Raw genomic sequence first — 15,075 nt, 5'->3', positions numbered from 1 at the left:
TACAAAATTTGGGAAGAGGGCTTGGAATGTTGGAGGCGTTTCTGGGCACAGGAAGGAGTTGGTTGGGTATTTTCTCTCCAGTTTTGTTGGATGAGAAATCAGTGGAAAGAAAAGCATCCAAGCAATGTTCATGTTTCTAAAGCACTGCTTTTAGAAATTAGAAAATCATTATATGAATATTGTGGCACAGGATGTCAAGTGTGCATGGCACACAAATGAATTGAAGTAACACCCACGCCTCAAGGTGTTTTCAGTCTTACACCTAAAAACCACAGGAAGACTGAAGGGTGACAGGACACATTAAAAGCTGTATGCCAGAAATGTGACATTGTGAAGAAGGAAAATGGTATGTTATTGTTCCGTATTGTTACAGAGCTTTAATTTGTATTTCAGTTTACTGTTCATTGGAATTCCTGGAACCATTGGATCATTACCCATGGCAGAACATAGTCTCTATTTTCATACCACTTGCTTCATGCTATGAAGCCACCTGTGTGGGTAAAACTCTTCGTTAGGTAATTTAGAATTAATCATTGCAAAAACTGAATTCCTCCTCTGCCTACTAAGGAATATATTTTAAAGCAATGAAGTCTGATTCTAACACAAGGAAAATATACATCCAAATTGACCATGCCTGCTTTTAAAATATTTTGCATTTTAGCATTTCAGACCTTTCACTGCATTTTATTTTTAGAAATGTCTTGTAGGCTACATACCAGTGCCAGACTATGTTACTGTGAATTTTGTAGCAGAACTACAAATCTCCAAAAACTACTATAACCAAGCTATTATACTGCCCTGACACAGAGGGAAGAGTGTATTTAAAGCCACACAGGGAATACATTACTCAAATAATTAGGGAATACATTACTCAAATAATTTTTAATTCCCAAACTTGTAGATATTTTCTCTATATGTTTATAGTACTGTGTGAACAAACTAATCTGAGACATACAAACCCAGTAAAACAATCTCTCTTTACAAAGCAATACTTAGTGGTAAACTGGCATGGTATTTTAAAAAACTGTACGATCCAGAAACACTCTGCTTCTCCTCTGGCTTAGTACAAAAGCACATCTAAGTATATACAAATATTATATGAGTATACTCAGTATTTACCTCTATTTCATGTAAGGGATCACAGCACTTAAACTGAGACATCCAATGAGGCAGAGTGGAAATGCATACCAGAAATACTGAGCTCACAACAAGATACTGAGGCCAAGGCCACTTTCATTAAAAAACCACAATGTCAGCAGTCACAGAAAAGTAGCAATTAAAGCAGTTACCACAGAGTCAAAACTCAGGGATCAGTGCTCTCCTCAGATTGAAAGATTCAAGTGCAGAGTGCTTGCCTCCCAGGAGCACCTGTCCCCACCCCATCAGGATAGGATGGGGCAACCTCTACCCTTACAGTAAATCTGTCACTAAAGAAAAAGGAATGCAGGATCCATAAAGCCACAGAGCCCATCAACAAGCAGGAGCACAACTACTACAGCCAGTGTTTTGCAAGGGTAGAAATCAGGGGTTTTGCTCTCACCACTGCACTGGATTATGCATACTGCATTAAAGTGACATGATACACAATACATGGGTCTTACCAACAAAAAATGCTCTGGATTTGAAACTCAACTAAGAGATTGAAAGTAGGTATACAATCTTTACAACAATAGTTTCTATACATATGCAACCCATAGAACTCTGTAACAGAGTTTTGTTTGCACAACTGTACATGTACTGCAATGAAGAGCTTGTGTGCTATGCTGCAAGTAAAATGCAAACCATGTGGAAAAAGGCAGGGAAAGTTTTCTACTTACAGTTGTAAGGATTATCTAACAGATCTCCCCGCACCCACTAGTGCCTTTACACATGCACTTCCCTTTCATTCAAACTAATATTGGACATGGGAACAATACATTTTATTTCAAATATCTAACACATAACATATACTTAGAACTTGTCTAAGCAGAAAGTCTTTATCTACTGCTTCTAGGGATATATGGTAATTTGTATTACAACTGGCTGCCCCTCTTATTGCTTTAATACCTACAAGGTATTTGCTTTTCATCCCTGTTAATACAGTATTCATATTTCTTTCGTATGACCAATTAGTTTTTATGTGCCTGTAGCATACCAGAAATGTAAAATACTAGTCATAATAATTCTGGTATTTTATTGATTCTCTTAACAAGGTTATTAATTTTATCGTGATAGATGGGCAATGTTATTCTTGTACACAGACTACTGTAAAGACAGAACTTAATATGCACTGAATTACTATCCCACTTCATTCACATTTGTGCTTAAGGAAGTAAGTGTGAACTGAGCTTGCTTACAGCAACTTTCTGTATCATTGCTCTGATTTTCCATTTTATTATTCCTTGTTCCACTTGATGCTTTGCATACTTCTGTTTGATTTCTGGCTGGTATTTTTCCTCCCTCCACAAGAGAATTTACAACACAATTTCCTGAAGTAGTTTTTAAATCAATTTACTCATCAGTCATGAAATTTACAGCAAATGAATACACCAAAATTCTCCAAATTAAATGCTTATTATATTTGAATTTGAAGTCAAAGCTTAACCATAATTAAACATGAATTCACTAACTACAGTAAAGCATTCACTTAAATATGGACCTACTCATATAGGATGTACTCAAATAATGATAACAGTAATGCTTTAGATTTTATTTTTATGCTGGCATTTCATGTTATACAATAGGTTTTTCCTGGAAATGTTAAGAGGTACACAGACTGATTTTCCACCCACACAGGTATTCTTTGCTTCTCAAGAAAAAGATAGGGGGGAAAAAACTGGTTTTTTTCCTAAAAATTATTTAAAACATTCATTTCCGACTGGATTGAACAAGCTTCAAAAATGTTTTTCTAGAGATTTCATATCTATACTACATTTATTTGTTCTTAACTTTGGATTTAGGAAGTGATCCAGTGTTTTGAGAAAATGGTAGCCCATTCTAGTAACAACCTGAATTAAGGAATTTAGCTTTCTCTATTCCTCTTATTCAGCATTTGACCTATACAGGTCCCTCTGGAAATATATCAAATTTCCATTTTCCCAAAGTAACTTCTGAACTATGACACCTTATGCTTAAAAAAAAATAAAAAATAAACAACTTCAATGATAAGAAGCTACTTTATAACTGAAAACAGCTGGAAATTCTTTGACAACAAAACTGATGAGAAGATGAGGCTAAGCAGTCTGGGAAGGTATGCATTTATTACAGCGATTAAGTACCCTAACAGAAAGGACTTCTTTCAAACATGACAAAGGAGAATAACAACTACTTGCAGAGAAACCATGCAAATCATCAATAAAGAATTCTCAAGACAGAGTATTTGTACACTGTAGCAAATAATCAGAAAATGGATAATGGCAAAAAGATTTTCAAGAATTAAGTTTATTGAATAGAATACAATTACGAATTCCTCCACTGAACTAAAATTAGGTTGGAAGGAGGGTTAGAACTAAATGACATTTGAGGTCCCTTCCAACTCAAACCATCCTATGGATAAACAATTGAACTAGACCATCCTTGGCAGCTGACATCATCTGGTTTTGAAGGGTCATATTCATATGCTGCAGGGAAATCACACAGCTAACCAGGTTTCCTCAATATATGTAGGTTCCATTTGGTTTTGTCTCTCCCACCCTTCAGTACCATGCAGAACAGTCAAGTTTTGTAAAGGAAGAACAGATTCCAAACTTCAACAGCAAAACTCAATCAATGAAATCATAAAATAAACACATTTGATAGCCAGACTAGCAATTGAAAATGGCAAGATGGGAAAGACTCCTGTTTGTAATTGAAGTAAACAAAAGATTCCAGAGTCTGGTGGTGGGATGCTTGTTACTGTTTTGCATTAGTCTCATGTAAAGGAAGGTATTCTTCCTTCAAATTCTATTTTAGAAGCAATCTTGATTGTAAGATCTTTAATTCAGTTGACAAGAGAAAAAATTTTAAGTGTAATAACAACACTAATCAAAGCAAAGAATCTGACCATCTGTCCTCTAAAAAAACTAAGTGGTATATATGACAAGCAGTTAGTTTAAAAATTCTTCTAGCAAGTAATATATAGAACAAAAAAAAAAAGTATAAATGACATTTATATCAATTTAATTGGCAAGTTCTTTGTACACAAGCAAGCAGGTCCCACCAAAGCTGCTAAATTTTAATTCTCAAGTCAGTTCATTGGAATCTTTTAATTGCAAAAGTGTTTGCTATGTTGATAGGTTATCATCAGAAACAACTGTCTGGTACTGAAAATTCTAGTACAATAATTTAATATAAACTTAAATACTAGCATATATGTTTTTGGTTTCAGAATAAAAACCAAGTTACTGCTATTTTATAAGAAAAGTTATTAAACTACGATTCACAGAAGTTTTTAACCTCTACTGGAATAATAAAAATTAATATTTTTGTTTGCAGTGCTTCAGGCAAAGAGCATCGCTAACACTTGACCACTTATCCTTTAAATCCTTCAGTTTTGGGAAGCAAGGTTGCTGAAGTGACCTAAAGCCAGCCCCCATCAAGGACCTCTGTTACAAACAAAATAGTTAAAAACAGATGGTTTCAAAACTCCAAATTCTGAAAAATAAAGAGTAGCGAAGAGCAGTTAACACAATTCATTAGGAATCTCATGATAAAGGAAGAAGACCACAGATGACCCATAGCCCAAAATGCTGACCAACGATCCGCTCGGAACAGCGGGATCCATGGAGCAGCCTGCTGCTCACACTCCCTGCACAGAGCTCAAAGCACTGCACACTGCGAGGTGGGAGCTTTTGGCTGGTGAGTGTAGCAGAGTTACAGGGAAAAAAAGAAAGGAGTCACTGCTGGAAGAGTCCCTGTGGTAAACAAAGTAAATCAGGATGCGAATGCTGCTGTGCAAAGCACAGTTTGCAGCACGAGTAAACTTCTGAAGGGGAATGTGAAGGTGGCCCTCCCACTGGGCTATCTAACTGCACCACAGATTCAGCTATCTTTGTCACAAGCCACGAGGGGACACAACCCACAAAGGCAGGAGCCTGTGTCACACCAACTTAATAGCAAAAAGTAAATGCAGAAGTTCAAAAAGTGAGGTTTGTGTTTCTGACAGCAAAGTTAATAAAGCAAGCTTTGAATTTCCCCCTTTTTTCTCCTAATGCTATGTTATACCTCCTGATCAGAAACAAGATTTCTCATTCCTAGTCTTGATTTCTTTTCTTTGAAGTTTCAAGGCAGCTGGTTTTCCATTGTAAAGTTTTGAATAACAATTCAGATTTTTGACAGTGCTGTATTTACTATACACTCTTGTTTGCAGCACAGTCACAGGAGAACACCAGGAAAAAGAAAATTATTGATGAAGAATAACATGTCCTCTGCTATTTATCCAGTAACAACCCTGCTATTAAAAAAGAGTTACCTGTTTTTTACATACCCAAGCTCAGGTGCAATTTTTAATATGCTATATCTTTATAGATATATTAAGTGAAAGAGACTTCTTAAATCCACCTGATGTGATTTATTTTAACAGGTATTTCCCAGATACAAATAAATAAGGATTATATCTCCCCCCAAGTATATAGGCATGGTTAGGGTGGAAATAGAATGCAAAAGCAATTGTCACAAATCCCTCTGGCCCAGGCTTTCAGGCACACAGCCGGTCCTAACCTGGCACCCCTAATTTCTCCCTAGTGCTTTAGGCACCCCTTCTGTGACACTGAGGGATGCTTCTGCCTCCTTACCTAGCAGTAGAAGGTAGAGCAATAACTTACTGTAGGGACACAAGGATATGAGAAGGAACTTTCACATTTGCTATTGTTTTGAGCGACAAACCAAATGTTCAGAAATCAGACTCCACATATATCATGTCAAACTGATTTATACTAGCTATAATTCTCATACTCTTGCAAGACATCACAACTGTTAGTAGCTCCTTTTAAAGTGAGAAACAGGTCTGGACTCAAGCAAATCTCTAAAAAATGTGTGCACGTATGCAGATGTATGCTTGTGTAACTGGCTGTGCTAAATAGTTCTCTGGTTTGGAGAAGTCTAACTATGGGAATTAGATTTCTGAGCTCACAGCAGCCAAGGCCTGTGCAACACTCACAGCAACCAGTAGGCAGTTCTTGTGCTGCAACAAAAAGGTGGAAAGGCTGAGGGCAATGACTGCTCCTGGGAAGGGATATCTGCCACATAAACCAGTGCCAGCCCAACTCTAAACCGGGCTGAAATGTGACAGAGGTGTTCTGTTGTTTGAATGGGCTGTATCAAGTTCACAGGCTGCCTCTTAGGACTACTGTACAGATTTTAAAAACTGCATGCAGACTTGGCCTTTGCTTCTTAAATAACAATTCAGCAAGTGTGTCATTGCCATTCTAAGAAAACTTGCCTTTTTGAAATCTTTTTCCTAAGACTCAAGAGAGACTATACAAGTCAACTACCTATTTTAAAAAAATTGAAATCTCATTTTGGTTGTGGAATCACAATTAACAGGCATATAAAGTAGTTCTCCCTATAAATTTATCTTCCTAATACTTCAACCAGCTTGTGTCTTGGTTTCATTATGTTGAATGGTTGAATTACCAAATACAGCATTACTGTTCTTCTACTGTCATGGTCGGTCCTTCTGCTTTTCATGCTGACAACATTAAGTACTTAAGTAATTACCTTAGAATATTTGTGTATAAACTATTGTTTTCTACATTCATCTGAAGTGAATAAGCACATCTTGAAACACTGGAATTTTACTATGGCCACATACGGTTCTACCACAGAGTGCTGAGTAATGCCATTCCAGTGTGATCGCTTATTCAACTCACTTGGATCTTTGATTTGTTTTTCTAAACACTAGCTTAAGGTAATGCAATTTTTGTCAACATTGTATTTATTTTCTTGCTCTCATATATCTACAACGGAGTATAAGATGCCACTTCTAAACAAGACACTAAACAGAATAATTTTAAAACAAATTAATAAACAATTATATACAAAAATGTTCCACAGGCAGGAGCCCTGAGAAAAATCTCACTTCACTAGCACTAGTTAACTGCCAGAGTCTTGTTTGGTAATTCACAGCAATGCCTTCTAAAGACAAACCGCACATCTATCCTTAGTCAATGGAAAGATGGAGAATTTTAACAGGTGTCAAGGATAACATATATATATATATATTTTTTGATTCAATTCACTAAATTTCTTAGAAAATGAGCAGAACTTACAGAAAATGATGAGCCATCCTTTGAAACTGCAACTGGGTAAATTCCATCTCCTAGATGCACAGAGAGCTCCCAGCTACTTCTCTTTGATTTGGCAATAGGAATTCTAAAAAAGAAACAGACAGAAGAAAAATTTTTAACAGAGATTTCATGCTTCTCCCAAGCTAACCAGAAGCACTTGCCTCATAGGATGATCATGAAGGATATAAAATATCATTAATCTATAGACACAGCTGGAGAGCATACTTGAAAAAAATATATACTAAATACATTTTTCTGTAAAATAGCATATAAGGAGAAAATACACTCTTTCTTTCTAGATTTGCCTTGACACACTGGGTATGCTGATAAAGTTATAGGAGGCCCTTGAATGCAGCCACCACTTGCTGCAGAATTAGCTCAAACAGGATGAAAAGCGGATGAGAAAGTGGGTTGGCAGGAGAATAGCAACAGTGATAACTGGAGCAGTCTTTTCAAGGGCAAAATATAATCATTATTTCTTTAATCTCTTTCTCAGTAAACCTTAATTAAAAGCCAATTACAGACAAAAGATTCAGCCAAACAAGCAATACTAGTAAATTTATAACTAATATACATTTTTAAGCATCTCATCCACAGCATACTTCAAGCATGCTGAAAAAATAATGATGTATCATCACAGCCCACATGCAGGATTATACCGATTCCTGCAGCATTCTGTGGCTGCACCATTTCTCAAGTAATACAGGAAACCTGAATCTTTTCAGCTTAAAAAAGCACACACCTGGCAGCAAAGGAATGAGAACTGAGCCTCCATTCTTCGAAATTCAGAGTGAAACATGCAATTTTCAGCTATTTTATTTAAATATAAATTCATTTTCAATTTCCCCATTCTAACTTCTCAAGTCTCTTCCACTTTGCTGTAACAACTGGTGTCCAAAATATACTGCAACTTTTCTAATGAGTGGTCACCATATGCTACCATGAACACGCACCACACAGCCTAAAGGGAAGGCAGGTGGTGAGATTTAAACTTCATTAAAACAAACACACATTTTGGGATAGGTTTTCTTCCACATTGACTCTTCCACATTTAGATTTTTCTGTAAGAAATCTGTAGGGATAATAATTTTATCACCTTTATATCTCCTCTAAGGATCATTTCTGGTATACCATTAACCTGTTGTACCTTATAGCACTTATAAAACCTCTTAATGCTTAAAAACTGTAGACACATTATGCCACATGCATCCTCCATAGGATTCAGGTGACCAGTGAATCATATCTCCCCAAAGATAGTACCCAGGTTTCTTGAGGAATCAACAGGAAGAAGCACTTGTGAGGCCTCCAGAGGCCACAGGAGGAGAAATTATCTGCCCAAGCCAAGGACAACACACTGACTTGCTAAGGATTTAAATGATTATTTAAAGAACATTAGGTTTTTAGACACCTGGAACTTAAGAAAGGGTAAGTTCAAGTACTTAATGAGGGAAGGAGCTTCCAAAAATTGTGCCTTGCCATGTGCCTGAAAAGGGGAAATGGAAATGCTAAATATATCAGACACAGATGCATATTTATCCTTCTGGATACTTACTTCTGTAAGCCAAGTAAGGCTTACATCAAATTTTACCAAACACTTTAGCTCACCTCTATCACTACCACAAAAGCTCACAAGACAGATCTTGAAATAACCTGGTCCCCTGTTAACAATGCCAAGTGTCACCTTTCACATTTAATATAGTGACAATTGTCAAAATAATAAATCTAAGGAATTATCTGTGATTTACTGGGTACAATGTCATTCCTCAGCAGCTCATACTGGAATTCCTGTATGTCACCAAACATTTAGACTGGCTGATAGGAAATGCAACAGACACAGGAGTTCCTGAAGAAGAGGAAGAGGAATTTCCTGCACAGGTAGCAGGCAGAAAACTGAGAGATGTTTTCATTGCACTTCCCGGTATCAGAGCATCAGTAAGGAGGAATAGAGGCAGCACCTGGTTAAGTTCTCCATGACACTCTACTGCAACAACCAACAGGATTTAGTGGTTTATAGCAACTTCATATTTATTATATTAGAACTAGGACCTCATCACAAACTCAGCTTAGTAGATCTACTCCACTGGTGTCATGAGATTCCTTACAGCCCCGCTGGCACAGCCCTGCTTCATATTGCATTTGACTGGAAGTGACCTCATGAATCTGGCTGCTGGCCATCAAAGGAAAGACAGTCTTGTTCTCCAGCAGGGCTTATTTTTGTTCAGTCCTGTCTTGCTGAGCTTTGTCAAGTATATCTCCAAACAGGATGCATGCCTCTTGAAAGGCATAACTATGATCACTGCTTTGCCTAGGTTTCAAACAGACACATAATTCCTCTCTCTGCAACACCAGTGGCCAGGAGGGCAAGGTCCAGAGCTGCATTTAACATCAAGCAAGTTGTACTTCCCTACTGGAATTGCTAGATCCATTTGCACAGAGACATTTTTCAGCTTTGCTAATCAGCTTTGCCTGTGGTTTTGTAACTGTAACTGACACTGGCTAGGACAGATACTGACATTAGCTCATGACAATCCTACTTCTTCATTACACCAAATTCCTTTCAAAGAAATTATCTTGTAGTAGACACCATTTTGATAGGATTTGCACTTAGGGAACATTCATATAAATAAGGATTATGAAGTCCAACAGTAAGGATCAAAGTCTAAGTTTGTTGAATATAAAAAGAAAGTTGCTCACGTCCATAAACTACTTTAGAAACGCAGAAATTTCTACCAAGCTAAGAAAGGAGATTTGTGGTGAGGTTTTCTGTTGTTTTGTGGTGTTTGAGGGTTTTTTTAATATCTGAGAAGTCCCACTGCATGGGACTTTGTTCTTGGCCAAGACTGCTTCCTTAGCTGAGAAGATTTTTAAGTCCTCCCAAAGAGAGTATCTGAACTCTGCATATATTTCGCACTAGTTCACAGAAAACTCCACAAACTTCTGTCTACTCTCAAAATGTAGAACTTCTAAAATTCTACATAATGTGCTGAAATCCAACATATTGTATTCACAAAAAAAAAAAAAACTTGAAACAGAAATAGTGTAATTTCTGCCATCATAAAAGACACAAAGAAAACATAAAGCGCTTCCTCCTGCATCCCTAGATTCAGAGTCCACACAGTCTTTCCTAGGGTTAAACATGCCTTCCCTTTTTTCTTCCAGTTTTGGCAAATGACATATCATCCAATAAAATTACTTCATTTGCATATAAAGATCACTGGCTGAAGGAAGAAACACAAGTTTCACATCGAGATGAGTGCCAGGTGGATGGGGAGCAGGGCCACAGAGAACCTTGCACTGCTGATCCTTGCCAGAAGCATTACACACCAAGGGACAGAGAGCAAAGCACTGCAGCCACAACAACAGGAGGTGGGTGGAGAAGGGTGTTATAAACTGCTTCCACACAAAAAAGGGCAGTTCTGAACCTCTCCATTCCAAACTGCCTTCTAAGGAGAAGCATCACAAGCATAGGAGCACTGCTGAAGAGTGATGGCCTGGTTTTAAGTGGTAAAGGCTTTACTCCAAAGCACCAATTACAAAAACATTTAAGCAATTCATCAAGAAAAACAGCACTGTTCCTGCTTAGTTATTTATTTTCAAGCCCCACTGCTGTTTGTTCAACTAGAGCTGATGTCTGTGTAGACTGTATTATTTCCCTTTTACCCCCAAAATGCCATGTGTGGGAGAGGAAGACACTTGAGAATAACACAGCAACCAAAACTCCTTAGTTTCTTTGCAAGTTTTCAATGAGGAAAGCAGACAACTGTTAAAAATTTTGGGTCGACATATACTTACTGTGCTCATGGAAAACATTAATTAAACTATTACCTATTTTAGTCAAACACAAGTAATAAAAGAGAATAGACAGACACAAAAGCCAATCAAGTAATAACTCTGCCCTGGCCATTTTGATTGTCACCAACCAAACAGAGGGAACTCAACAAAAAGTACAATTTTCTGTCTCTCTCTCGATTACCATTCATGATGTAAATGAGTTAGGTTGTCAACAGCTCCTGAAAGATCAGAAAATTGCATATAAGTTTTTTTACTTCCAATTCAAAATTTGTGTTCTAATGCTGAGGGGGGAAACACTTAGAAATTCCTCTCCACTTCTGATATTTTTGCTGAATAATACTTTATGTAAACAGAGAAATCCCAAACTATCATAACAAATCCTCCCGTTTGAAAGATTACAAGCGTTTGAAAACCACATTATATGACACTCCATAAAGCTGTTTTTCAATTGTGCAATTACCTATTCAACAGTTAAATAAAAGTGAAATATTGACTTAAAACAATGTTAATGGTCAAAGAATCATTAAGAAATCCTTCATCATAACTTTCACAGCAGGTGGCCTGTAAAATGATCAAGAATAATGTGCTGGATTCTGTAGCCACCAAGGTCAGTTTCTGCATACAAATCTTGCAAAGGGAGAAAAAAAGACCTTCAGAAAGTGGGCCATTCATCTGAACCAAGTTCAGAGAATTTCCAGCACTGTGAAAAGATATGTTATGCAAGCACATAGATGTATTCAGTGGGGGTAGACTGAACCAGCTACATGGAGACTACAAAGGAGCCCTCCCATGGCTCATGAATAAGTCGAGGAAATGATCAGAAAAAAATGCAGAGATGTTTAGACAGATGGCCCACTTAAAATGCCTGGGACAGGGCATAAGCAATTTTAATGAAACTTTAGATCTACCATATAAATTGTTTCTTATTTTCCTTGCCCTCCCCCAACCCTCCAAAAAAAAAAAAAAAAATCAAGAAAGGCAAATAGAAATTTAACAACTCAAACAAGAGCCTATCTTGTGATGAAAAAAAAAAAGGGGAAGTAAATATCTCACTTTTGAGCATTATTGGTTTAATAAGTTCATATGCAATGAAATATCCTTCACAGAACCTTCAACTATCAGATGAATATAAAAGCAGGGAATGGACAGATTAAAAGAATTCTAAACAGAAGTGTACTGCCAAACAAAACACAAATCTAAGCTTTAGTATCTGAGTACTTTCAACACTTTCCAACATAAAAGTTCATCATCACACAGAAAAGATAAAAGCAGCACTTTCACAGGCTTATTTTAAGAACCAAAAATTATGTGCAAGGAACCTAAGAATCTGGGAATATTTTATTCAGCAATTTGAAGTATTTTCTATATCTATTCACACACATTTTCTACATCTATTTTCTACATATATTCAGACTGGTCCATCTATACATATTACATGCCCTTTTACTTAAAAATAGGTTTTCCTTCTTCCTGCTTTATATGTGCATACATATACGTGCACCCCTTTCACTGTGAATATGAAAATAAACCATCATTAGACTAAATTATAGTTCTTCATATGTCATACAAAATAATAACCTCTACTAGCCTGTGTGCCAGCTGATCAGACAAAGGCTGAAAGAATTACTCAATAGTTATATCAAAAAGGCTCTACATTACATTTTCTTACATATCACATTGAGATCAATAATAAATATACATACCTATAGCCTATACTCTATTAGAATAGTGACCACAGGAAAAAATGAAATTACATGGAAGATAAATCATAAAATAAAAAGCAATGCTCTAAAAGGATGCTATGGAATCTACTGTGCTTGGATTCAGAACAGCATACATCTGGATGTTTCCTTTTCCTTTAACAGAAGATTTTTGAGTAATTTGCATTGCCATAAGAGCCTGCAATCCAGTGACCAATGAAAACCTCCAGTGCCTTCAGGAGTGAAACCCAGACGAGGGCTGAACAATCAGTTAAGCCAGTTCTTATAAACCCATGATGAATTTAGTTGCCCAGACCTAAGAGTACAGCTTAAAGCCTTTCCCCTTCATTTAAATGAGAAATTATCTTGCAAAGAACCCGAGTTCACCCTGTGACCCACTTCCACTGTGGGGGTCTCTAAACACGTGGGGCTTGGGTCCTGCAAAGAGAGACACCCTAACCCCAATGTTTTACAGCCAGCATCCTCAGCAGCCTGGCAGGGACAAGGAACTAGGGGCTCCTCTGTCAAAGCTGTCTCCACAGTCTTAACAAGAAATTATCCTCCAAACATGCAGACAAACAATAATTCTAAGCTTCTTGAAACATCTTGCATGTCTCTTTTAGATTTAACTCTATCGGATAAATGAAGTAGGATTGCTGTTACTGCCCATCTTGATACAACAAAGTCATGTTTGCAGCGCCTATGTCCAAAGAATCAAAGATCCATGGATCAGTCTTCCTCAGCCTGTGGGGGTTCACATCCACTTCACATTTCTCAAAAGGAAGAGACAGGGCCCAGGAACTCACCACCTCACTCTGCTGATGGTAGGAAGGAATGAGAGATTAATGGAGGCTCAGAGATTTCAGAGACTCAGGTTTGCAGCCTGAAAATGCATTCTTTGGGATAAAAAGTTCTGGCACTTGGTCCTAATGCCAGGAAATTTCTATGCACTTTGCATTAATAAACTGCGTGAAACACAGCAACCCTGGGAGCTGCAAGTAGAGCCCAAGACCTCTCAGTTTCAGAAAAGGATCAGACTGCCCAGTCCTTCAGTAGGCAACAGCATACCTTGAAAATTTCAAATAAATAAATGTAAAACGTATCTGAAACAGATATCCTCTCCTATGACATGTTAAGGCCTACTTTAGTATTTGATTTCTGTTGGAAAAAGCAAACATCACAAGCATTAATGCTGGATAAGAGATGTTGCTGTTTGTCTCATTGCAAGTATTTGTGAAATAAGAGGGAACACTCAAATCAAGTGATCACAAGTACAGAGAAAAGACATTTATTTTTAGCATAATTTACAAATCTGTGCTTCTAATCTGTTTTTTTCAACCATCTTTTATTTACCAAAGGAGGAACCACTTGCAAGCAGGTGGTTTTAATCAGATCAGTCAACAATATTGACTTGTGCATGCTAACAACTGTTATGAAGAAAAGAATATAAGAATATGTTTGTCATCAAAAAAAGCTTGGGCTATTTCTCCTCCAATTAAAGTAATCAATTTCACAACTTTGTTGTTTTCCAAATTAAAAGATAAATTTGGGCAGTTAGCAAAATTAATAATAATTTACTCCATAATAGGAAAACAGTAAATGCCTTTTCCTGTACAAATTTTCCCTTGTTTCCTTAAACAAAGAAACTTACTGTGCAGATATTTAGGAACAGTCTTACAATAATTACCTCACTTTCTTTTTATATGCAAAGAGCTTCAGAACAAACCACTCTGATGCAGTAGGGAGGACTACAGCTCTTCTGTTAAAACATCATCCAGTAGCAATTAGGTACTCTCATATAACATGATGGTGTTGGGATGTAGCTGTCTGTTGGGCTGTTTCCTACATCTCCATTCAAAGAAGAGCTGTTTCCATTAATAATGTGTTATTTTTCACTTCGTATTAAGTTTAGAATACTACAGGTTTGCTGTCCACATAGAAAATAGGCAGAAGGAAATGCTAACCTACTAATACGAAAATGACATGAAGTGATTAAAAATTATCTCTAAGTTTGATAAGGAAATAATTTAATTTTACTTCTACACATAAGACTACTTTCCATACTCTGTTTTTTTGAAACATCATGCTAGGTTTGCTGTACTCATCTCAGTAGTGAAATCTGCCTATTAATCTTGAGCTCAATTGCCACTAATAGCTGTAAACATGAATCAAAACACATTTAGTGCTTTAATCTGTCATTCCTTCTGTTAGAATTCCAGTTATTCATCCCTCTTTTGTAACAGAAGTTCTGGAGAGTACGATAACTCAGAAGTAACTGGAGAATATACAGGGGTTGTAAGAATATCAGTGTTGTACCTCAGATCAGGAGTAGATCTCAA

The 15,075-nt window shown here is 37.0% G+C and overlaps 1 protein-coding gene across 1 annotated transcript in view; it reads right to left on the bottom strand.

The window, feature by feature from the left end:
- The window catches only part of PCCA (propionyl-CoA carboxylase subunit alpha), a 280,797-nt gene that overhangs the window by 102,674 nt on the left and 163,048 nt on the right, over positions 1 to 15,075 (bottom strand). The window contains exon 19 of the mRNA XM_033053042.2: positions 7,227 to 7,329. Coding sequence (XP_032908933.1) covers positions 7,227 to 7,329 — 103 coding nt within the window. The remainder of the gene's footprint in view (positions 1 to 7,226; positions 7,330 to 15,075) is intronic.

The sequence above is a fragment of the Catharus ustulatus genome, chromosome 2 (assembly GCF_009819885.2).
Source record: "Catharus ustulatus isolate bCatUst1 chromosome 2, bCatUst1.pri.v2, whole genome shotgun sequence".
NCBI classification, from domain to species: Eukaryota; Metazoa; Chordata; class Aves; order Passeriformes; family Turdidae; genus Catharus; species Catharus ustulatus.
The sequence above is the reverse complement of the archived record's forward strand: the minus strand, read 5'-3'. Positions and strand labels throughout refer to the sequence as shown.